Source organism: Carcharodon carcharias, chromosome 6 (assembly GCF_017639515.1).
Source record: "Carcharodon carcharias isolate sCarCar2 chromosome 6, sCarCar2.pri, whole genome shotgun sequence".
Lineage (NCBI taxonomy): Eukaryota > Metazoa > Chordata > Chondrichthyes > Lamniformes > Lamnidae > Carcharodon > Carcharodon carcharias.
The window spans coordinates 63426507-63453032 of NC_054472.1; the positions used below are offsets into that span (position 1 = coordinate 63426507).

The 26526-nt window shown below is 42.9% G+C and overlaps 1 protein-coding gene across 1 annotated transcript in view; it reads left to right on the top strand.

The window, feature by feature from the left end:
* csmd3b (CUB and Sushi multiple domains 3b) overlaps positions 1–26526 on the top strand; it is a 2092226-nt gene that overhangs the window by 1529321 nt on the left and 536379 nt on the right. Inside the window, exons 19-21 of the mRNA XM_041189252.1 lie at positions 8407–8523; positions 19539–19754; positions 20169–20357. Of these exons, the coding sequence (XP_041045186.1) occupies positions 8407–8523; positions 19539–19754; positions 20169–20357 (522 nt within the window). The remainder of the gene's footprint in view (positions 1–8406; positions 8524–19538; positions 19755–20168; positions 20358–26526) is intronic.

A 26526-nucleotide genomic window follows, 5' to 3' on the forward strand; every position in this document is an offset into this window, starting at 1 on the left:
AAAAAATTGATCCACTAGGGTTCTTAAGACTAAAGGATAATATTTGCCCTTCTCTCGGCTTCTTTAATCCCTTTTGAGTCCCACAGGTTGAAAAACAGCACTGTTGTATTGGAGTCTGAAATTCTATATCTTTGGACACTGACTTATATCTACTGAGACTGATTCTAAAGAAAATTGGGGGATCAGGTAATTATCATATTAAGAGGCATTTGGTTATGTAAATCCAACCTGAAATGCCTCAGAAGGCCTGGGTGCATGTGTAGAAAGTTCTATCAGAGGCAAAAGTTAAGTTACCAAAGGGGCCCTCAATGTTTGCAAAGCGGAAACATGGAAAGCAGGCAGAGGTGACAGAAATCTGGTACAGTAGCAAGATGTGAAACTTGTTATTGCTGCTTCAAGAAGCAAGCAAATAATCTGGGTTACAGGATGTGGTAATTATGGTTTTATCTAAAGTGTAATATACCTTTAAGAAGGATTCTGTTAAGAAACATGTGATCTTGAGTAACCAATAGAAGAGTAGCACGGGCTATCTCTGTAGTTAGTCAGTAGTACAGAGATAGGGTTTGAAGTGAAAGCATATGAGTTGCTGCTGAGTACCTTTATAAATAAACATAATGGCCAGAATTTTTACCTTGATGGGTGGGCAGGCCCCACCGGCTCGGTGGCAGGCAGACAGCCAAACTCTGCCACTGAAACAGGGCCCACCGCCATTTTGAGCGGGCAGGCCAATTAAGGCCTGCCCAGCGGCCTGCCCGACAGGAAATGTTATGTGCTTCCTATGCTGGGGGGGGGGGGGGTGCGGGGAGGGATTCCCCATCTGTCAAAGTGCGATGCGCGCAAAAGAGAGCACATCTCCCTGAGACTAAGTGCTGTCTCAAAGAGATTACTGCAGTATAAATATCTTTAAAAATAGAAAAATATTAAAATTATTAACATGTCCCCCTCATGTGACAATGTCACACGAGACGGAACATGTTAATAAGAAGCACATAAACTTTATTGAAGATTTTAAAAACGGACATGAAACCTCATCCTGCCAGTGGATGAGGTTTCATGTATTATCAGAAGCCCACTGGGGCTCCTGGCCTGCCCGCCAGCCTTAAGGTTGGACGGGCAGGGCATTTAACAAGCTTAATTATCCTGTCAATGGCCTTAATTGACCATTGACAGGTTGGCGGGTGGACAGCTGATTTCGTGTCCGCCCGCCTTCCTCAATATTTAAATGGACCGGGATGATATTGGGGGTTCCTCCCGACATCATCCTGCATCATTTTCCCGTCGGCGAGTGGGCGCGCCCCCAAATCGCCAAAGGGAAAATTCTGCCCAATGTTTTCCACCAAAGAAGTGCCTGCTGATCAACTCCATCTATAGTACCAGCACGGCCACCACTTACAACAAGCATGCGATGAGGAACTACAAGATCCGATAAAGTGGTGACGAGAGTAAAATAAATTAATGGAAGAAATCAAGAGAAATTAAATCGGGCAGTACCTCGCACAGAAATTGTAAATAGAGGTTCTGTTCAAATAGACAAAGTAACTCTCTCACAGAATGCCGCAATTTCAATCCAGCCACGGACAATTGGTCTCATTATATTGAACACCTCGCATTCTTTTTCCAAGTGAGTGAGATTACGGGGGGAGAAAAGAGGTGAGCAATCTCCTTACCTACATGTGGGAATAAAGCCTACGGCTTGATTCAAAGTTTGATGGCACCCAGTGCCCCAGATTCAAAAAAATTTGATGGATTGATGGACCTTATGAAGGGTCATTATCAGCAAAAGCCCTCAGTAATGATGCAAGGGTTCAAATTTAACTCGAGAAATAGAACCCTGGGGGAAACAGTTGCATGATATGTGGCAAGTTTGAAGCAGTTAATGGAATATTGTGAGTTTGGTATATCTCTAAACAACATGCTCAGAAATGTTTTAGTTTACGGTGTGAATGAGGACATGATTCAGAAGAGATTATTGTCCGAAACTAATTTGGATTTTAAGAAAGCTCTAGAGATAGCACTGGCCATGGAAAGCACAGTGAGGAATTCAAAAGTCATACAGGGAGTGCAAAATGGTGCTGTCCTCCACATCAGGCTGTCTGGCAAAATGGTGCTGTCCTCCACACAGCCAAAAAGGGCGCAAAAATACAAAACTCTGCCAAAAAGCGGGAATCAGCCCCCGCTAGCTGAAAGATGAGAAAAAAATGACCTAGCATGGAATAATTTCAATAGCAGTGGAAAAAAACAATCTTTTAATGATTGGAAGTTTAAAAAATTGCATGCTTTTATTGTCATAGAAATGGACACATAATGAGACAGTGCAAGGAAAGAGTCAGGTAGATTTTCAAACAAAACAGAAAACCCCGTAATATCTATAATGTAGAAGAGCCTGAGGCTACAAATTCAGATATTTATTTGTTGTTTAATTTGAAGGTTGGAAAGACAGAACCAATATATGTAACAGTGAAAGTAAATGGCAGACCTGTTTGAATGGAAGTGAACACAGGAATTTCCACTACAGCAATTGGGGAACATACCTTCAGATATCTGAATAATGGTGAACATCAATTACATTTAGAAGAAACTGATGCCAAACTAAAAACATACATGGGCGAAAACATTCATGTCAAAGGCATGAGCAGAGTGACTGTCCATTACGGAAGCCAATCAGCAAAGCTACCAATATTGGTATTGAGAAGCAGAGGACCAAGCCTCCTAGTGCTAAACTGGCTAAGGGAATTCAACCTTGATTGGCCACTGAGATTCCGAAAGGAAGCTGGAAAAGTTCCTGTTTTTGAAAAGGAGCGTGTGAGGGCTCAACAACCTGTAGAAAAGCAGGCTATCTTAAGCCAAAACATGGTAGAACAGCAGAAGGAACTGAAAGAGACCATGCTTAATGACAGAGTTCAAGCTGAGGTGAGCAACCTCCGAAAGGAGAAAGAAAACCTGTTGAAAAACCTTCACACACTACAAGATTCCCACAGGTCCAAGTTTGTACCTCTTAAAAAGTATGAAAAGAAACAAAAATAATTCAGCACTTCTCTGAATAAACTGAAGAATGAGTTGGCAGAAAAGACACAACAATGCTCAATTTTCCAGGAGGCAGCAAACAAATACAAAAATGAGATGGAAGAACTGAAGAATCAGTTAAATGAAACCAAAGAGGCTTTGAAAGCAAAAGTTGCAGAATTTTTTCAGAATCAGTCAGATAATGACATTTTGGAAGACTCAACCAATGAGTTCACTCAAGTTGAGCTTACATCTGAGAGTAGTCTGGCCAATATTGAAGTCAAAAAGATGGCCAAGATTAAAGTCAGTGCTTGAAAGCAGAAGGCACATGGAAAGAAAATACAGAAACGCAAATAAGGCTTTAATCATGGCAGCATACAAGTACACTTTTGTACATAGGCCTGGAAATTAAATTGCAAATGCCGATGCACTTACTTGGCCTTTACAAGAAAATGATGAGGACATCCCAGGAACTTCTTTTATTGTTAAATTTCTTAGATTCATCGCCGCCACCGGACAAGTTTTAACCCAATCCTATCTCAAGCACGAGAACAAGTGTTTCATGGTTGGTCTCAAGTGCCTGTATCTGATGAAATGAAACTGCACCTCAACAGAAGACATGAAATAAACAGCCAGGATGGCATCTTATTGTGGGGAGCATGAGTGATAGTTCCTCCGAAGGGAAGGGAGCCATTGTTAATTGAACTACACAGTGCCCATCCAGGAATATCCTGAATGATTTCCATAGCATGCAGCTATCTATGGTGGCCTGGGATGGATTGACAAATAGAGTTTAGTGAAGAATTGTGTGCAATGTCAGCAACCGCAAAAGTTACTTTCAACAGCTCCGTTACACCCTTGGGAGTAACCAGGAAGGCCATGGATACGATTATACATTGACTATGTGGGACTTTTCATGGGAACAATGTTTCTGCACATTGATGTTGCCCACTCAAAATGGATGGTCATATATGAGGTGAAATCACCACCGTCTGCTGCTACAATTGAGAAGTTACATCAAAGTTTTGCCATTAATGGATTACCAGAAGTGGTCGTATCTGATAATGGCATGGCATTCACAAGTGCTGAGTTTCAACGGTTTGTGTATCATTCATGTAAAAACTTCACTGTACCACCCTTCCTCAACTGGACTGGCTAAAAGTGCAATTCAAACCTTCAAGGCAGGCAGAAAAAGTTAACTGGAGATTCCCTTGCAACCAAGCTAGCACGCTTTCTTTTTCATTATAGGACCTCCCCTCATACAACAACAAGTGTCACACCTGCAGAATTATTAATGACACACTGTCTCAGCATGAGATTGAGCTTAATAATACCAAATTTGGAGGGGAAGGTGAGAAGGAGTCAGGGAAGTCAAAAACTATACATGATTGGCATAGTCATGAGAGAAAATTTACCATGGGAGGGACAGTATATGTGAAGAACTTTGGAGAAGGACCAAAGTGGTTACCGTGTAAAATAAATGTAGTGACTAGACCTCTATCTTACCACGTGAAGGTGAAAGGCCAAGTCATATGGAGACATGTGGATCATCTTAGGAAGAGAGAAACAAATCACCAAGAAATGATTCCACCAGTGTTCATAACCAGGTCAACATTTCCTGTTGAGAGAACTCAACACAATACAGATATGTCTGATGTACCTGCAAGAGTTGAGAATACAGATCTGCCAAAGCACCTGATGTTCAGACAACTCCAGAAAAGGAGGTGCCTGACAAAGCATCTGAAGTCGTAGAGCTAAGACGTTCTACACACATATGGAAATCCCCAGAAAGACTGTGCTTGGAAATTACCTACCAATGTAGATATTTGCTATCTTGAGAAAATTGTACTTGTAAATAAAATGTATTTCTGAGTAAAGGGGGAGGGATGTGGTAATTATGGTTTTATGTAATGTGTAATATACCTTTCAGAAGAATGCTATTAAGGAAGATCACATGATCTTGAGTAACCAATAGAAGAGTAGCACGGAACTACCTCTGTAGTTGGTCATCAGTAGTATGAAGAAAGGCTTTGAAGTGAAAGCACACATGAATTGCTGCTGAGTACCTTTGTAAATAAACAGAATGGGTAGAATTTTGCCGTCAGCAGAGCAGGAGGCAGGGCCCACTCGCCAACGCATAAAATTATGTGGGATGAAGTTGGGCAGAACCCCTGATGTCACCCTGCCCCATTTAAATTTTCAGGAAGGCGGGGGGTGCAGCAAAATCAGCTATGGGCCCGCTGACCCGTCAATGGCCACTTGAGGCCATTGACAGGATCATTTAACCAATTAAAGGACCTGCCCGTCCAACCTTAAGGCTGGTGGATCGATCAGGAGCCCCGGTGAGGAATAGAAAAAACATGAAACCTCATCCACTGGCGGGACGAGGTTTTATGACGGGTTTTAAAAATTGTAATAAAGTTGTTCTGTAAATTATGAACATGTCCCAACTTAAGTGACATTGTCACATGAGGGGACATGTAAGGGATTTTTATTTTCCCCATTTTTAATAGTTTTAAAAGTGGAAGCGATCTCTGTGAGGCTGCACTTAGCCTCAGGGAGATGTGTGCTCTTTCGTGCCCATGTGCGAAAGAGTGCACTCTCGATTTTAGGGATCCCCCCCCCGCCCACACAAGGAGCACATAGTGCTTCCCGGCGGATGTCATGCTGGGTGGGCCTTAATTGGCCCACCCATGTAAAATGGCAGCGGGGCCTGCTTCTTCGGCGGGGATCGGCTTCCTGCCCACTAGAGATTGGGTTGGGCCCACCCACCTGAAGGCAGAAAATGCTGCCCAATGTTTTTTGCCTAAGAAGTATCTGCTGATCAACTCTGTATAGTACCAACTCAGCCACCACTTACAACAGTCATGTGATGAGGATCCACAAGACCCAACACATGATAGTAGCCAGATTGAAGAAAAAGATTGAAAATATTGGGGAGCCTGACTTCAGAGAAAATGGGAAATTTTGAGTTCGCTGTATTCTGCTTACCGACCTTTCTAACTGAAGGTGGCAACAGCTTTTGAAGGGAATAAAAACAATGTGGATAAAGACCAGCCTGAGTGCTTGTCTTTGTAGATTACCACAATATCTGCATGGCTGAGTAAATGATCATTTGCCTGGTAATTCACTGAGAAAGTGACTGATGCTTGTATTTATTTACACCCTCTGTAAAGATAAATAATCATGAATGCATTGCTGAATTCCTTCATTTACACTGTTTTGCATTTTGTTGATCGTGCCAAAGTTTTGTCCATTGAAATACATCTTTCCATTATGAGTCAGTTAGGATGTGGCTTATGATGGCTTTCCCAAAATAGTCAACTCTAATCTTCTCCCTTTCCTTCATTGAGTATTGAAAAGCTTTGCACAATTTGTTTTTGCTGGAAATTTATTCCAAAATGTTACATTGAAATTTTAATTTTTTAAAGAGGAGAAAGTAAAAGCGAACATGCCTTGTTTTGGACAGGGATCTAATTAAAACTCTGTCATTTCTACACAAAGTCTTAATTTGCTTTCTGCCATCCTCCAGCCATGCTTTGCATAAAACAGTAGATTCAGGAAGTTGATTGAGGGCACTAATGAAAATAATTCCCTCTGGTTCATTCATTAATTATTGAATGTCTTCTGGCTACCTGAGGCATAATAATGTTGAATAAATGATTAGAAGTTCACAACCTATTCTGCACTTTTTTGAATAAGTGATTTCAGCTTTCCATCACCATTCTGCAATAAATGCCAATATATGAACTAATTTCATAACTGTCCATGTAGAATTTTAAAAAAGTGTTATGATATTTCTTGAACAAATCTGCTGACAACATATTCACCTTTAAGAAGAACAAGCCCTGGCCAACAGAATATTTAACTGATGACAGCCTGGATTACTTGCATTTGATTGTAACTACAGCATCAATAACAAAGAAATGTGTCATTTTAGATCAGTTGTCCAATCACTCATTTCTTTGCTCATGGTGGGGTAGGGTTTTCAATTAAGGGTCAGCACGCGAAATTGAGATCAAATCTGGGTCCCGACCCCACACTATGTTGGCAACAGTCAGCCTACATAATTTTGAAGGATTAGTCAATTAATGGCCAGAGGTCGCACATAAGGAGACATGTTTTAATTTTTTTAAATTTTCTTTATTAAAATTTCACATGCACGAAAGAGTGCAGACCCCAACTCAGGGAAACACACCACCCGCACAGGGAGCGCTCAGTGCTTCTAGGTGAATGTCACGCTGGGCTGGCCTTAATTGGCCCATCCACGTGGAATAGCGGCGCGGACCCGATGGGGGCGCCAATCTGGTCCACGCCTGCCCCACACAACCCCCACCGACAGGGGGAAAATTCTCCCCCATGTAACCTTTCGTCATTTAATCCTCCTGCCCTCCATCCTATGAGATTTTCCCTTATGTTCTTTCACTTCCCCCCACTGCACCCACCACCGCCCCCCCCCCCCCCCCCCCCCCCCCCCCCCCCCCCCACCGCCCTTCCCAGTAGCTCAAAAACTCATTATATTTCTAACTTTCCCTGGCTTCTGACAAAGGGTCATCATGACCTGAAATATTAACTCTGTTGCTCTCCAGAGATGCTACCTGATCTGCTGAGTATTTCTAGCATTTTCTGTTTTTATTAGATATATTTCACAACATCTGTTGCAGGCTGCACGAGTCATTAAATATGGCCACACTAACGTGTTTGCGCAAACAGCAACAGTATTTGTTTCTTTTCACTGTAACTAATAACAGTTGAGGATTTTCTACCTCCATTACAAGCTGTGCACCCACAGCTGCTCATTGAGGAGCAAATGTATCGCTAAAAGGCTTATTGCCTTTGTATTTCACTATCTGTATCTTTAATTGTACATATGCCTAACAGTCTGAATCAAAGGATAGTTTGCATTTTCCCCTTTTGATTGTAATGTTATTGTATTGGACATAATTCTATATTCTCGAACTCAGTCTACTCTGAAGAGACATCTGTCTGATAGGGCTAGAGTAGCACAGTTTACAATAATTCCCAAACTAATTTACTGGGAGTAATTCCTATGCATAATCAGTGTTCAGGAAGGCTTGAGTGGTTTGAATGAGCTGGACTGCTCACATTACATCTAATTTAGTGGAAATGAAAAGCACCTGGGAATTTAAGTACTGCAGTAATCATGTTTGACTCATTGTAGCAGATTCCCCATAGAAAAGTATGAGAGTTGTAAATGGGTAATGTGGTAATGACAAGAAATACCAAGACCATGATTACAATTGAAGTGCAAATATAATTTATATAGTGTTTGACTTGGATGCTTTTGTGGATTATAAGCATTTTTTCCTTGCATAGTATTGCAAATAATCCAAAGATCTTAAATTTTCCACTTTAATTTTGATTTTCTTTTTTCCCTTGTAGCTCTATGTGGTGGAGATATTCGCGGACCCACTGGCACTATTTTATCACCTGGTTACCCTGACTTCTATCCAAATTCATTAAATTGTACTTGGACTGTGGAGGTTTCTCATGGTAAAGGTAATGAATTGTATATATGAGGATTTTACTTGTTCCTGCCTATAATCTGCCTAATCATATTCTAGTCATGCAGTCAATTTTGAGTTGAAAGGAATCTGGAAATGACAATTATTTGAGATGAACCAGGTCACCTGTGATCTGAAAATATGACATTAACTCAATCAGCAACACACTGGTTTCAGTGAGCGAAGTGAAGAAAGTTTATTTTTAAATGTAGTCAGTGAAAATAATAACTGCCTCTTAACATTATAATAATATTCTGATTAATCCAGCTTAATGGCACTGAAGGCTTGTGCTACGGAATTAGCCGGAACCAGCCAAGCTGTTCCAGTACAGCTACAACATTGGCGTACACCTGGATATCTGGAGAATTGCCCAGCTATGTCCAGCCCACAAAAAGTAGGACAAACCAAACAGGCCAATTACCGCCTCATCAGTCTACTCCATCATCAGCAAAGTGATGGAAAGTGTCATCAACGGTGTTATCAAGTGGCACTTACTCAGCAATAACTTGCTCAATAAAACTCAGTTTGGGTTCTGCCAAGGCCACACAGCTCCTGACTTCATTACAGCCTTGGTCTATACATGGGCAAACAAGCTGAACTCCAGAGGTGAGGAGAGAGTGACTGCCCTTGACATCAAAGCAGCATTTTACCAAGTGTAACATCAAGGAGCTCTAGCAAAACTGGTGTCAATGCAAGTAAGAGAAAAAACTCTCCACTGGTTGGAGTCATACTTAGCACAAAGGAAGTTGGTTATGGTTGTTGGTGGTCAATCATCTCAGTACCAGGACATCACTGCAAGAGTTCCTCAGGGTAGTTTCCTAGCCCCACCATCATCAGCTGCTTCATCAATGACCCTCCTTCCATCATAACGTCAGAAGTGGAGATGCTCACTGATGATTGCACCATGGTCAGTACCATTCTGACTCCTCAGACACTAAAGCAGTCCATATCCATATGCAACAAGACCTGGACAACATCCAGGCTTGGGCTGATGGCTGGCATGAAACATTCTTGCCACACAAGTGCCAGGCAATAACCATCTTCAACAAGAGAGAATCTATCCATCTGCCCTTGACATTCAATGGCATTACCATCATTAAATCCTCCTCTATCAATATTCTGGGCATTGCTATTGACCAGAAACTGAACTGGACCAGCCATATAAATACCATGGCTACAAAAGCAGGTTTGTGGAAGCTGGGAATTCTGTGGTGAGTAACTTACCTCCTGACTCCCCAAAGCCTGTCCATCAGTTACAAGGCACAAGTCAGGAGTGTGATGGAATACTCCACACTTGGCTGGATGATTGCAGCTCCAACAACATTCAATAAGCTTGACACCATCCAGGGATTGGCACCCCATCCACAACCTTAAACGTTCATTCCCTCCACCATTGACACACAGTGGCAGCAGAGGGTACCATTTACAAAATGCACTGCAGCAACTCATCAAGATTCCTTTGACAGCACCTTCCAAACTCGTAAACTCTATCACCTCAAAGGACAAGGGCAGCAGGTGCATGGGAACACCAACACCTGCAAGTTCCTCTCCAAGCCACATGCCATCCTGACTTGGAACTATATTACCATTCTTTCACTATCCCAGGGTCAAAATCCTAGAACTCCCTAACAGCACTGTGGGTGTACCTACACCATATGGCATGCAGCAGCTCAAGAAGGTGGCTCACCATCATTTTCTCAAGGGCAATTAGAGATGGGCATTAAATGTTGGCCTAGCCAGCAATGTCCACAACCTGTGAAAGAATAAAAATAAACTATTTTGGGAGGCACAATGTACTGAATTGGATTTAGATGGTAAAGTAGGATGGAAAAGTGGCTCCAGCCCAGGTAGAAATTAATCAGAATCATCATCAATTATGAAGGAATCTGATTCAGATCATTCACATACCTGATTTCAGAGACAATACATTTTGCCATGTGATGCAGCATTACTCTTGCTTAAACTTCAAGCTAATTTCCAAACATACCAGGCCTTATTGTATATGGAAGAAATTGGTGTCTCAATATTTCAGACAATCCTCTGTTGGATTAGAATTCCTTCTGTTTCCCCTTGGCACGTAGTTCTAAAGTTAACTAGACATGTACTGGTTATCTACTGATTAGTCCAAATCTAGAGGACATTTTAACCTGTCAACATGCTTGGGTTTCTGTGCACATGGCAGTTGAAACTGTTGGCATGTTGAGGAGCCAGCAGGAACCTGTTGACTTTTCACCCAAATGCATTCTTCAGTATTTATGTACGCTTTGTCACTGATAAGGTCACTCAGGATGAGCTTGGATTTACCACCGTGTCTGATCCCACAAATCCAGAGAAACATAGATTGCACATATGTGGCAATCAATGTACCCAGATCACCCAGTACCTTTCATCAACTGAAAGGAATTCCACTCCATCAGTGTTCAGCTGATGTGTAACCAACAAAAGGACATCACGCATCTTTGTACAAACTGCCCAGTAAACTGGACAAATCATTTATCCTGCACCAGTCAAGCCTGCCACAAATGTTCATACCTTGAAGCGGAGTCAACAGATGGCTCCTTGGGGAGCACTACCCTCTGTAGATATGGCTGATGACACCTGTGAAGAGCCCTACACCGCTGATGGCCAGGAAAGAAACAACAGAAGCCACATGAGCACAAGAGTGGTCATTGAGTGAGCATTTGGGATGCTAAAGATGCAATTCAAGTGCCTGGCCTGAGGCACCCTTCAGTATGCGCCAGCCAGGATTTCCAGAATGGTAGTGGTCTGCTACACAGCATTGCTCAGCTGAGAGGACTAGAGCTCCAGGAGGAGGAAGACAATAAGTGCACTGCATCTTCAGAGGAGAAAGAGGAGAAGCAAACAGGGGGAGGAGTTTGATGTGGTGAGGTCACCTGCAGCCACACAATTATTTTCCAGGGGTACTTATAGGCCGCACTGATGTAGCCATGTTTCAGTTAATCTGAGGCAGTGCAGTGATCTGGCACACCAATTCTGAACCAACTGTGGCCCGCTAGTCCTCAGTACAAATCAGTCATGCCATCAACAAATCATTCCTCTCCAGACATAAATTATTTTTCTTTAACTGTTATCATACCAATTTTCAAAAACCTGAAGGTCAGATGGCAGGTGGCAGGGAAAATGGGAAGGATGGAGTTTAAAATACAATAAACTTAATGCAATAAATAAAACAGAAAAGTGACAATTTGACACAGTATTTAACACCCAAATAACTATCTTTGTGCAAATACAAATCATTCATCTTCCTATTCCTGTTATTTCACCTGGTGCAGCTCTTTTGGCTTCAGTAAAACGACAGACGGCTTTCTCGTCTCCATGCTCTACAGCTCATTTGCTCTTGGCTAACGTCCTCTGGGTTTTGAAGCCCGTAAGGACCCTGCCTACCACGTTGTCTTGTGTAGTGGTGGTCTCAGTCTTTGGGGCAGAAGGTAGCATGTGGAGCTCTGACTGGGGGAGAGGGGGGTAAATGAGGCAAGGGCTCAGGAGTTGAAGTGCTTTGAGCAGAGTCAAAACACAGATATGCATTCCCAGCAACAAAGTCAGGAAGAAACAGTTATCTGCATTGCTGTCTTTCTTTATGAACATGGTAACATTACTAGCACTTATAGTGGTAGCTTCAGGTACAGTAAGTACAGTACAGCAGTACAGTACAATACTTAGAGAACTGCTACAGGCAAACATGGAGGGATTCTGAAACCTTATGGATACCCATTGTTTTGTGCTCACATAGATTAGTATCTATTGTGTAGGAATTTTATCCATCAGCAGTCACAGTGCAGTTACACAGTTCAAGCAGCAGGAGCTAATTTCAACAGTAATTCTGTGCCTCTATGCAGACCTGCATAGGTGACGTAGCGAGAAGCATGTAACAACTACAGTACTAGAGACCTCTCACCGTGGTGCAGGCTCATCAGTGTTAGTCACAGATAATGATAATGGACCTTCTGTACATCTGTAACATCAAAGCTGATTATGCAGCCATCCAGCAGCATGACTCCTTCATCAAGGAAAGTAGTTAGCAGCAGGATGTACCAACAACAGACAATGGGCAAATGTGCAGCAAAATACAAGAAACATGTATGCCACTAGTGTTGCACAACATACAAAAACAATTCACTGTTATTGCATTTTGCAGTCTTTATTTTAAATAAAATATATTAGAATCATAGCATCAAACAGCCCCGAAGGACATTCAGCCCATTTTGCCTGTACCGGATCTTTGAAAGAGTTATCCAATTAGTCCAACTCCCTTGATCTTTCATCATAGCCCTGCAAGTGTTTATTTTCAAGACAATATTTAATTGTCCTTGAATGTTAATATTGAATCTGCTTTCATCACCCTTTCAGGCAGTGTTTTCTGGAACAGAACTTGAAGCATAAAATAAAATTCTCATCTCCCCTTCGGTTCTTTTGCCAATCATCTTAAACGTGTCCTCTGGTTAGCAATATTCCTACCAGTGGTAGGATCAACCTTCATAATTTTGGATCTCGATCAAATGTCCCCTTAACCTTCTTGGTTCTAAAGAGAAAATCTCGACTTCTCTTATCTTACTACATAACTGAAATCTCTCAACTGTAAATCTCCTGTGCATCTTCTCCATGTCCTTGACATCCTTCCTAAAATATAGCCAAAGTTAGACTAGGGGGAGGCGATGGTTTGGTGGTATTGTTGCTAGACTAGTAATCCAGAGACCCAGGGTAATGCTCTGGAGACCTGGGTTTGAATCACGGTGGAATTTGAATTCAGTAAAAATCTGGAATTAAAAGTCTAATGATGACCATGGAACCATTGTCTATTGTTGTAAAAATCCATCTGGTTCACTAATGTCCTTTAGGGAAGGAAATCTGTCATCCTTACCTAGTATGGCCTACACGTGACTCCAGATCCACAGCAATGTGTTTGATTTTTAAATGCCCTCTGAAATGGCCTAACAAGCCACTCAGTTGTAACAAACTGCTACAAAGTCACAAAAATGGAATGAAACCCAATGGACCACCTGACATCGAGCTAGGCACCGGAAATGACAATGGCCCTGTTGACCTGCAAAGTCCTCATTACTAACATCTGGGGGCTAATGCCAAAAATGGGAGAGCTGTCTCACACACTAGTAAAGCAACGACCTGACATAGTCATCATACCTTTCAGGTAATGTCACAGACACCACCATCATCATCCCTGGTATGTCCTGTCCCACCAGCAGGATGGGCCCAGCAGAGGTGGTGGCACAGTGGTATACAGCCAGGAGGGAGTTGCCCTGGGAATCCTCAACATGGACTCTGGATCCCATGAAGTCGCATGCATCAGGTCAAACATGGGCATGGAAACCTGCTGCTGATTACCATGTACCGCCCTCCCTCAGCTGATGAATCAGTGCTCCTCCATGTTGAACATCACTTGGAGGAAGCACTGAAGGCAACAAGGGTGCAGAATGTACTCTGGGTGGCGGACTTCAATGTCCACCACCAAGAGTGGCTCAGTAGCACCACTATTGATCGAGCTGGCCGCGTCCTAAATGACGTAGCTGCTAGATTGGGTCTGCGGCAGGTAGTGAGGGAAAAACATACTTGACCTCATCCTCACCAACCTGCCTGCTGCAGCTGTATCTGTCCATGACAGTATCGGTAGGAGTGATGACCGCACGGTCCTTGTGGAGACCAAGTCCCATCTTCACATTGAGGATATCCTCCATCGTGTTGTGTGGCACCACCACCGTGCTTTTTGGGATAGATTTCGAACAGATCTAGCAAATCAAGACTGGGAATCCATGAGGTGCTGTGGGCCATCAGCAACAGCAGAATTGTACTCAAACACAATCTGTAACCTCATGGCCCGACATATCCCCCATTACCATTGTTATCAAGCCAGGGGATCACCCTGGTTCAATGAAGAGTGCAGGAGGGCATGCCAGGAGCAGCACCAGGCATACCTAAAAATGAGGTGTCAACCTGGTGGAGCTATAATACAGAACTACTGCGTGCCAAGCAGCATAAGCAGCAAGTGATAGACAGGGCTAAGTGATCCCACAACCAACGGATCAAGTCTAAGCTCTGCAATCCTGCGGCATCCAGTCATGAATGGTGGTGAACAATTAAACAACTCACTGGAGGAGGAGGCTCCACAAATATCCCCATCCTCAATGATGAAGGAGCCCAGCACATTAGTGCAAAAGATAAGGTTGAAGCATTTGCTACAATCTTCATCCAAAAGTGCCGAGTGGATGATCCAACTCGGCCTCCCCCAAAGGTCCCCAGCATCACAGATGCCAGTCTTAAGCCAATGCAATTCACTCCACATGATGTCAAAGAAAGGCTGAATGCACTGGATAGTGCCATAGCAAAGGCTATGGGCCCTGACAATATTCCAGCAATAGAACTGAAGACTTGTGCTCCAGAACTTGCTGTGCCCCTAGCCAAGCTGTTCCAGTGCTGCTACAACACTGGCATCTGCCCGGCTATGTGGAAAATTGTCCAGGTATATCGTGTACACAAAAAGCCGGACAAATCCAACCCGGCCAATTAGCGCCCCATCAGTCTACTCTTGATCATCAGTAAACTGATGAAAGGGGTCATCAACATTGCTATCAAGTGGCATTTGCTTAGCAATAACCTGCTCGTTGATGCTCAGTTTGGCTTCTGCCAGGGCCATTTAGCTCCTGACCTCATTACAGCCTTGATTCAAACATGGACAAAAGCGCTGAGCTCCAGAGGTGGAGTGAGAGTGACTGCCCTTGACATCAAGGCTGCATTTGACGGAGTATGGCATCAAGGAGCCTGAGCAAAACTGGTGTCGATGGGAATCAGGGGGAAAACTCTCCACTGGTTGGAATCATACCTGGCACAAAAGAATATGGTTGTGGTTGTTGGAGGTCAGTCATCTTAGCTCCAAGACATCACTGCAGAAGTTCCTCAGGGTAATGTCCTCGGCCCAACCATCTGCAACTGCTTCATCAATGACCTTCCTTCCATCATAAAGTCAGAAGTCAGGATGTTTGCTGGTGATTGCACAATGTTCAGCACCATTCGCGACTCCTCAGATACTGAAGCAGTCCATGGCCAAATGCAGCAAGACCTGGACAATATTCAGGCTTGGGCTGACAAGTGGCAAGCAACACTTGCGCCACACAAGTGTCAGTCAGGCAATGACCACCTCCAACAAGAGAGAATCCAACCATTGCCCCTTGATGTTCAATGGCATTATCAACACTGAATCCCCCACTATCAATACCTTGGGGGTTACCATCAACCAGGAACTGAACTGGACTAGCTATATAAAAACTCTGGCTACAAGAGCAGGTCAGGAGCTAGGATTCGTGCACTGAGTAACCCACCTCGTTACTCCTCAAAGCCTGTCCACCACCTACAAGGCACAAGGCAGGAATATGATGGAACACTTCCAACTTGCTTGGATGAGTGCAGCACCCACAACACTCAAGAAATGTGACACCATCCAGGACAAAGCAGTCTGCTTGATTGGCAGCCCATCCACAAACATTCACTCCCTTCACCACCGACGCAGAGTGGCAGCAGAGTGTACCATCTACAAGATGCACTGCAGGAACTCACCAAGGCTCCTTCGATAGCACCTTCCAAACCCACGACCGCTACCATCTAGAAGGACAAGGCCAGCAGACAAATGGGAATACCACCACCTGGAAGTTCCCCTCCAAGTCACTCACCATTCTGACTTGGAAATATATCGCCGTTCCTTCATTGTCACTAGGCCAAAGCCCTGGAACTCCCTTCCTAACAGCACTGTGTGTGTACCTACACCACATGGACTGCAGCGGTTGAAAAAGATTTGTAAAGGCTTATCATAAACTTCCTTCTTTTTGTACACTCTGCCTTTATTCATAAAGCCTAGCATTCCCCATGTTTATTATTTGACAGTTATATCCACTTTTCCTGACACATTTAAAGATCTGTGAATGGGAGAAAATTGCAATTAAGATTCTATGCTATTCATTTACAATTTTTAATACGTTCAATTCAGTGAATTAGGTTGGCTTTTTTTCCTGACCCATTATTTTGCAACTCTTCATACAAGTTCAGTTTTGCATGAAATATCGCATGTTGTAGAATTTTTCACTTAAATTATTTAAGCATACAAGTGAAAACTAATTGTGCTTTCGGATGATGTTGCCAAGGGGCAGTATGTAAATAATAAAATAGGAGGGGGCAAAGAATGGATCCTTGGGGGACATCAGAGGTAATGGTATGGGAGCAGGATGAGAAGCCATTGCAAGTAATTCTCAAACTGCGAATAGATAGAATGAAACCAGGTGAGAGCAGACCCACCCAGCTGGTTGACGGTGGAGCAGTGCTGGAGGAGTATGGTGTGGTCAACTGCATCAGAGGCTGCAGACAGGTCGAGAAGGACGAGGAGGAAAAGTTCACTTTTGTCACAGTCATAAAGAGTTGTTTCAGTATTGTGACGAGTGGAAATCTGATTGGAAGGATTTGAGCATGTAGGTCCAGGGAAGTTAACTTGATGTCAGCAGTAGTTGTAATATGATCATGTGTATAACGATCCCTTAAAACATTTTTATCTTGATCATTTTGGTTCATGTCTTTAATCTCCCACTGGGCCTTCAAGCATCCATCAGGGTGTGATCCAGGAGGATGATAACTAATCCTCAGAGGATGTCCTTCTTCAGAGGGCACATTGTCATAGGACTCATGCAGGCCATGTACCAAAACAGATACTCACATTTTGTTGGGATAGGCAAGGCAGATAGTTGGATTTTGACCTGCTGACTGACACATTTGTGAGCAGGAATAGATGATGAAGGAGAGGACAGCTGTGGAGAGTGTCTTCGTCAGAAGTTGTGGGATGATCCAAGTTCTGCACAACTGGATGTAAATGCTGTACCTTGGGGGGGTTGCAGTTGACAAACAGGCTTCTGGAGCATCAGCAATGGACATGCAATGTATTAGTAGGTGTTCCAGCTGCACTGTGCACACTTGTACAGAAGTTGGAGAAGTCTATCTCAAGCATGAGTGGCAAGATGTTACAGACCTTTTCAATGATGTCTTGGCCCAAGAAAGGAGTGGTGCATCAAATGCACCATTCAAGTCATCATTAACGGCTTGCACTCTGAATGCTACCTTAAATAGGGTGAATGATAGTCTTGGCCTTTCATTACCCCACTGATCTACAGCAGTCTACTCCAGTCCACTGCTGGCAGGTGAGTGTGGATGGGCCAGGAGAGGGATGACACAAGGGGACAAGGAAGTGAAGATATGGCTCAAAGCACTTCCATTTCTCACCCAAGCTGCCCCTTCTAGTCAGTACTAATGTTCCCTCTAAGCATGCAGTTGAGATGGTGCCATGTAAGCCACTCACAAGCTATCCACTAGAAATACATAAAGGTACTTTGTATTGACATAAACAGGCAGCACACAACAAAGGAAATTTAGCAGGATCATTTGTCAGTACTCTACATGTTGCCTCGTGTCCTGGTGGCCGAGTCTGCCCTTCCAGGTGGAGCAGTCTTTGGCAGGACCCTTACGGACTTCAAAACCCAGAGTAGGCCAGCGGTCAAAGAAGAGGCCTGAGCAGTCTCTCTCTACCTCTGAACCCACATAGAAGTGCTAGGAAGAGAAAGAGCCAAGATTGTATTTGTACTAGGGTCTGCACATAGTTATGTTATACCATGCTGGATTGGTAAATTTCTGTTTTATTTCTGAGCAATGCTGACAAAGTTGTAAAAGTAACCTTTCAGCATAAGTACAGAGAACAAAGCCTTTCACAAAGCAGGGCAGAAAGCAGCTGTGAAGTGTCAGTGCTTTCCCTGTCATGTCTTCATCTCCTTATTTGTCATTGTGTTCTCACTTTGCTTTTACTAGCGTGCTGCAGGAAGCCCTAGAAAACACGTGGACCACAGTTAAATTCCAAAAGCCATGTAAACACCTCTGTAATTGTGTGATTAACATTTTGAAATTGATAACACACCTCTCTTGAGGGGTGCATGCAATGTGGATGTTGATGGGTAGGAGGAGGCTCCCAGACCTGCTTGCTTTTTTTCCAGGATTTAACCTCCCCACCTGCACCCAAACACATGTACCCACTCGCTTTGAAATTCTCCCCCCAACCACCACCAGCCCCCGCCGCTGCGTATATTTTTCAGTGGTTGTCCAGAGCCATATTTCATTGCTTCTATAATATGATTATCTCAGGGCCTTGTAAATCTGTGCATCTGGATTACAAGAGTGGATTATTGAAGTTTAGCTTATCAAAGAAATGATGAGGAAGAGAAAAGCTGAAACAAGATAAAGGCTAGAAGACAGCTCAGATCGGACAATGTATGTGATCGGTGTACCACAGGGACTGGATGGACATTACTCTTCTTTTGATAACAGATTATTGAATTCTGGGGATCTCAGTGGGGAAGAAACTTGTCAGGATCAACTGCCTCTGCACCTTGTTTCAAAGGATAAACATTTTCAAATCCAACTTTCACAAATTAACTTTCACAAGCACAAGTCAGATGCATTTAGCTTATGCTTTGTATTTTGTTTACATGACTGGGGAATGGAATTATTTAGATTTTTTAACAGTTATGACGCTTTTCCCATTACTATTCCTTTGTAAGATGCCCCTATTTATGGCTTGTTAATTCCTCAGTGTCAAGTGTCACATAGTGAGTGTTCATCTGGCCTATAAGTGACCTTTAAAATATACATTGGCCATTCATTTATTATGCTTTTAGAAGATATTGGCAGTGCTGTTTCAGCGGATTTTTAATACAAATGAATTTCTGTATAAATTCTAATCAATCCATTGATAAATTACTTTCTAAATCCAGTGTAGTTGTGGTAGACGGTGCAACAGGGGTTGTTGTAAAAATAATTATCTTCACGTGAGGGAGCTTTAATTTGCGTGAGCACCTGTTCCATAAAAGAAAATAGATCGGTGATTCGTGCCTGACTGTAAGCCAATAATGAGATTTGAATGTGACTTTTTTTTAACTCATTCCATTTTTTTTGTAGGTGTACAGTTCACCTTTCACACATTTCACCTGGAGGATCATCATGACTACTTTCTAATCACAGAGAATGGCAGCTTTACTCAGCCTCTAGCACGGCTGACTGGCTCAGAACTTCTTGCACCAATTAATGCTGGCCTGTATGGAAATTTCAAGGCTCAGCTACGCTTCATTTCAGACTTTTCAATATCATATGAAGGATTTAATATTACATTTTCAGGTGAGAAGATGTAAAATATTAATTAGTAAATAAAATAAGTCTGAATATGAAAGTAGTTAATTTTAAGTTTAGCACTGGAGAGAAATAAATTGTATATGAGAAATGAAAATAGGAAGTGCTGAAAGTAATTAGGATATTTAAACTCTTGACTTTTACCAATTGTTCTCTCCTTTTTAGTTTGCTTGAGATTATTCATCCAATTCTGATGAGGGGTCAAACCTGAAATATTAACACATCTTAATTTCAAGTGCCAATGGTCAGACATTTGCGGCATTTTCCATTTGTTAAATTAAATACAACTCTTTAAAATAGTCCAGTTCAGACCTTAATGATGTGTAAACTTACAGGTAGCTTTCTTCATTGATTTTTAAAAAAATTATGCTTCCTAACACACATCTGTGGTGATATTGGCAGAATACAACTTGGAGCCCTGTGAAGACCCAGGAAATCCAACATTTGGCAAACGTATAGGGACATCTTTTGGGATTGGCGATTCTCTAACTTTTTCCTGTACTCCTGGTTACCGTCTGGAAGGTGCATCCCAGATCACATGTCTTGGAGGTGGCCGTCGTGTGTGGAGTGCACCTCTGCCAAGGTGTGTGGGTACGTGGTCAGCTGCTTTTGTTTGCTTGTACATGTAGTTGTTGTTGGAGTTGGACTTAATGGCATGCACATAACAATGAAACACTTAGTCACAGCAATGTTCAAATTGGCTTCAGTGCAATAGATAATAGTGGTCTTTGAGCAGAATGGAATTAGATCTCCTTTCATGGTTGACTTGAGTTCTAAAATTATTGGCTGAATCTGAGCAATCTATATGCCATGCAGGTGAATGTAGATTAAATAGCAATTGATTAACCTCTTTGAAATCCAGTAGCTTGAAGGAGAACAATGAGACACTGTACTTAAAGATTTAGTTCAGAGAAATGATCTGGCTAATGGGGGAAAAATAGCATTTTGATTTAGGGTGGGGTTATGGTATTGAAAGTACTTATTCAATAAAACAATGACACAATTATGTTAAAATGAAAGCGAATTATTTTTGATATTAAAATGTCCTGATTTATAATAATCAAATGCTGAACACCCGAGGCTGTTTAAAAAATGTAATATAGAAAGTTTAAGTATCAACTGGCAGTCAATGAATTTCTTTTTGGTCAAAATGAGTCACCTATTGAATAGTAGCGCATGACTATATTTTCATACCACCAGGATCCGTAAAAGTGCATGAAGAAAGAACCCATTTTCTTATCCGTCCACAGAGTAATATTCTGGAGTGCATCATCATTCTTTGCTTTAATTTAATTGGTGTGAAAATAAGCCATCAGCAACGACAATTAACCCCAGCCCAAAAAAAGACCTTTTACATTTATGTTCATTATTTCTTCTTATCCATTTTATTTTTGCTTCCTACCATTTCTAACTTGAATACAGGGAGTATGATTGGAATTGCAACAATAGCTGTGAGTGTTTTTGCCAAAGGATCTTTATTCATATATGCATAGCTATCAAAACGGCACGAAGTCAGCAATAACCTGCTCACTGATGCTTAGTTTGGGTTCCACCAGGCCACTCAGCCACTCACAGCATTACAACTTTGGTCCAAACTTGGACAAAAGAGCTGAGCTCCAGAGATGAGGTGAAAACGACTGCCGTTGGCATCAAAACAGCATTTTTTGTGTGGCATCAAGGAGCCCTAGCAAAACTAAAGTCAATAGGAATCAGGGGGAAAATTCTCCACTGGTTGGAGTCATACCTAGCACAAAGAAAGGTGGTTGTAGTTGTTGGAGATCAATCATCTAGTTCCTGGACATCACTGCAGGAGCTCCTCAGGGTAGTGACCTAGGCCCAGCCATCTCCAGCTGCTTCATCAATGACTTCCTTCCATTATAAAGGTTCAAGCGGCCTGGAGGCCTTATAACTGTTCCATTTCTTGTGTGCAGTTCTGTTGGAGGAGTGGTAGGCTCCATTCTTTACGGCTTCTTCCTGTTGGTTTGGAGGTTGAATTGGCACCTGGGTACTTTTTCATTCTTATCTTCCTTTCCTTCATTTTGAACCGCATTCGGTTGATGCAGTGATCAGTGGTTGCTGCTACTCTAACTTGTTCCTTGCAGTGTGGGAGACCATTATGCTTGTCTCCTTGCCACTTCTTTCACTTTTTCCATCGTCATGTGGGTCAGCTTGATGCCCTGTGTGGCTGAAGAAAAAGATTTCTGTGATGAGAATAAGGTTTAGTGTACGTTCATCTCTGCTTTTCGCTGTGACCAGGTTCCAGCATCTCTTGTGGCTTTGGCATGCTGGCTGGGAGTTGCAGCATTAGCACAGTGGTTGCAGCGTTGACCTGCTGAATCATTGTTGGGGCCAGAGATTGAGCTTCCTCGGGCTGATGATCACACTCTTTCACCTCTTCCACTGGCGGCGTAGTGGTTCCCTCCTGGGTGGTTGGCTGGTCTGAACATTGAGAATTTTCTGGGACCCGCAATGAGAATGGACAAACCTGCTCCACAAAGAGAGAAGACAGTTCACAGCTGAAGTCCCAGTCAGGATATTCTTTTTTGCTTGAGTACTTGGGAACATGCAGCTCTGTTTGGTTAATAACAATGATTGTCTTGGTATCATCTGCCATTTTGAGGAGATCCAAGGCTATGCTGGCATCTATACTCAGGAGGGAGAAAGGCTGGTTATGGATGAAGTACATCAGCTTGAGATCTGTTTTCCATCATACCTTAGTTGTTCCAAGATTATGTCAGTGACTGGAAGTTGGATTCCACCAGGCATGTAAAGAGGTGTAAAAAACAAAAAAACTGCGGATGCTGGAAATCCAAAACAAAAACAGAATTACCTGGAAAAACTCAGCAGGTCTGGCAGCATCGGCGGAGAAGAAAAGAGTTGACGTTTCGAGTCCTCATGACCCTTCGACAGAACTGTGTTCATGTTCAAAGCTAGAGATCTTTCAGCCACAGTTCTTTGACAGGACTGTTACGCTGGCTCTTGTATCTAATTTAAAATTTGTCAGACGGCTATTGACAGAATGTCTGCACTCCAAAATGAGAAACAAAGATCTTTGACCTCATCCAGGAAGCACGGCTGAGAGTCTTTTGGGTTTGCAGTCTCGACGTCATGGATCTTCATTAGGCCTTCTGTGCATTTCAGAGTTTTTGCCTTCTGCAGTTTGCAATGTGTCTAATCCTGTTGAATTGGAAGGATTGAGCTGAACTTGCAGGACATTGATCTTGGCTGTGAGGGTGCTTTGCTCCACAGCGCTGGCATGGTCAATCTGCTGGCCTGTTCGGGTATTGCTTTCCTAACTTATGGGCCAGGATTTTCCATTCGTCGTGTGGGCGCAGCAGGTGGGACTGGGAGCGGCTGGGAAAAGGTCCACCGCCCGCGATCGGCCAGCCAACTTGAAAGCCACGCTGAAACACTCAGCGCAACCGGGGTGAGGGCAGGAGGTGTGCGAGCACGGAAGACTGTGCATATGCGCGGGAGCGCACGCTAAAAGCTCCCAGAGGGCACACAACTGCGTCAGGGAGCTGAAGAATTGGAGAAACAAAAATAAATATTTAAACGATGATGTAACCATGTCCCCACATGTGACTCAGCCACATGAAGAAAGACATGTTTAAAATGAAGTTGTTTTTTCCGAACGCTTGAGCGGGCAGTGAAAAGTACAAATTAATTACTTACTTAAGGGCCTTAATAGGCCTCTTTATTGTCGACAGCCACGCTGCTGATTCTCGTGCGTACCTGCCGACCAAAAGATCGCTAGAGTGTGCGATGATGTCAGGATGCTCGCCTGATGTCATTGTGCATCATTTTACATCCGATCGGGTCAGGCGTGCACCCGCCGATGAAAGTAAAATCCTGCCCATAGTGTCTCTGTAACTTTGCAGCTTAACTAGCTGGACTGAGAGTTGTCCTTTGCACCACATTTTATTCTCTCCCCTTAAAATGGTCCTGTACTGCTCACTGAGTTCTGGCTATCTAAATACTTGGATTGCCTTTTTCAGGGTTAGATCTTCCTTTGTTTGCAGGAGGTCAGAGAGTACATCGTCTGCTACTTCTACCACTAATCTGCCTTTGGGTTCAGATTTTAAATCTCCATATTCACAAACTTCTGCCATCCTGTAAAGATCATTGATGAATGAATCGGCTGGTTCCCCAGGTTGTTGGATTCTCTTATTGAATTCAGCTCTTTCCAGTGTTTTATTGCTTCTTAGATTAAATTAAATGTTGAATGATTTTACTACCTCTTCAAATTTTGGAGATGATTCATCAACTCCCTATTGTGCAATAATGTAATCCACAATCAGGCCTGCCGATTAATGCAATGTGTTAACCCGCTCTGCTTCTGAAGAGTTGCTGTACCTTAGGAATCCTTTCCTCAAAAGTCCCCAATTATGTGATTGATCTGGGCCTTGGATTAGTCTGAATTGATTTGGAAGTGTTGAATTCTGGTCCATGGTTAAATTTTTAAAAGTATAGGTTCTACTTTAAGAGGTTTCTGAATGTTAAGATGGTGTCGGCGTTCACTTGGAGACAAAGGGATTTCCCGTGCTTGCCAGTTTAGGTGGGCTCTGCTACAATGGCAATGATGCTCAGCTTGAAAAAAAAACTAACAATGGCTGTCTGGATGGGTTGCCTACAGGCGTCTCTTATTCAATCAATTATTCTTATTTTGCTCGCTTTTAAATGACCTGGACAGTTTCCTCATTCCCAAAATATTTAATCAATTGTTTCTCTTTTCTCCGAATGAGCTCAGATGTCATGTGCTCAGTCTCCATCTTGGGGATTGAGTTTTAGCAATGGGTTCTTTAAAACTGCACAACATACTAAGCATTAGAGAATCTTTGCTTGTTTCAGTTTCAACATTTTCAAGATATATGATATTCATTGCTGCTTCAAATTTATGCATGAAAGTAACAATTATGAATGAATGCAAATATTTTTAATTGGATGCACATTGAGATTTTACAAACTTGAATTTAAACATGGTGAGCAAGAAATCAGCCTTTTCCACACGGCTATGGACCCTTCGACCCAGTGGTAGTGAAGGAATGGAGATCATAGTTCCACGTGGCTTGGAGCAGAACCTGCAGGTGGTGGTGTTCCCATGTATCTGCAGCCCTTGTCCTTCTAGGTAGTAGAGGTTGTGGGTTTGGAAGGTGCTGTTGAAGAAGTCTTGATAGTTGGTGCAGTGCATTTTGTAGATGTTACACGCTGCTGCCACTGTGTCAATGGTAGAGGGAGTGAATGCTGGTAGATGATGTGCCAATCAAGTGAGCTGCTTTGTCCTGGTTGGTGTCAAACTTCTTGAGTGTTGTTGGAGCTGCACTCATCCAGGCAAGTGGAGAGTATTCCATCACACTCCTGACTTGTGCCTTGTAAATAGCGGACAGGCTTAGGGGAGTAAGGAGGTGAGTTACTCGCCGCAGAATTCCTAGCCTCTGACCTGCTTTTATAGTCACAGTATTTGTATGGCCAGTCCAGATTAGTTTCTGATCGATGATAGCCCCCAGGTGCCTTACCCCCAGGATATTGATAGTGGAGGATTCAGCAATGGTAATGTAATTGAATGTCAAGAAGAGATGATTAGATTCTCTCTTCTGAAGATGGTTATTGCCTGCCACTTGTAAGGTGTGAACGTTATTTGCCACTTGTCAGCCCAAGCCTGGATATTGTCCAGGTCTTGCTGCATGTGGACATGGGCTGCTTCAGTATCTGAAGAGTCACAAACGGTGCTGAACGTTGTGCAATCATTAGCAAACATCCCCACCTCTGACCTGATGGTGGAGGGAAGGTCATAGATGAAGCAGCTGAAGATGGTTGGGTTAGGACACCACCCTGAGGAACTCCTGTAGCAATGTACTAGGACTTTGATGATTTATCTCTAACAACCACAACCATCTTCCTTTGAGCTAATTATGAGACCAACCAGCGGACGGTTTTCCACCTGATTCCCATTGACTTGTTTGCTAGGGCCCCTTGATGCCACATTCGATCAAATGCTGCCTTGATGTCAAGGGCAGTCACTGTCACCTCATCTCAACAGTCACCACATATCTGACCTGACTATTGAATATTTGATGAACACTTGCTCGTCATGTGACCATTATCTCTACACAAAGTTAACATTCCTCAGTTGGACACCCATCTGCCACAAGGCCACATCTTTCCTTCAGCTGGACTACCAGTACTAGATAAATGTGTGAACATACAGAATTGATGGGCAGGAAAAGACCTGCTGGCCCATAAAGCCTGCTCCATACCACGATGGCCAGACCATCATGGCAAAATGATTTTCCTACCCACCCCTCTCCTTGCCTCACACCCAGTGCTCCACATCCATCTTTTCTCCTGGGAGAGGCAGATAACAGGAAAAAACAGAGTCAGTAAGTCAAAAATGCTCTGTAAAATCCCTCCCTGATGCCCTTTTGGCAATCAAAACAGTATAGAACATTATATGGACAATGTGTTACCTTGAAAGACAATCACCTCCTATATCATGCAATCCCTGACTTAGTCAGGAATTGGTGCAGCCCCCTCTTGATGACATGCTGAGAGTCAGCACCCAACGCACCATCCAAGAATGCTTTCTAGAGGTTCACAGTTCTCAGGGAGAAGGAGTGTCTATTTCTACACATACAGTTTAAACAATTGAACAGATAATCAGAACAAGACGACACGTCACTGCTGCACCTCCATCTGACGACCAGGAAATACCACATCCTGGTGCCATTGACAATGTAGGTTGACACATGCTTTGTAGCTT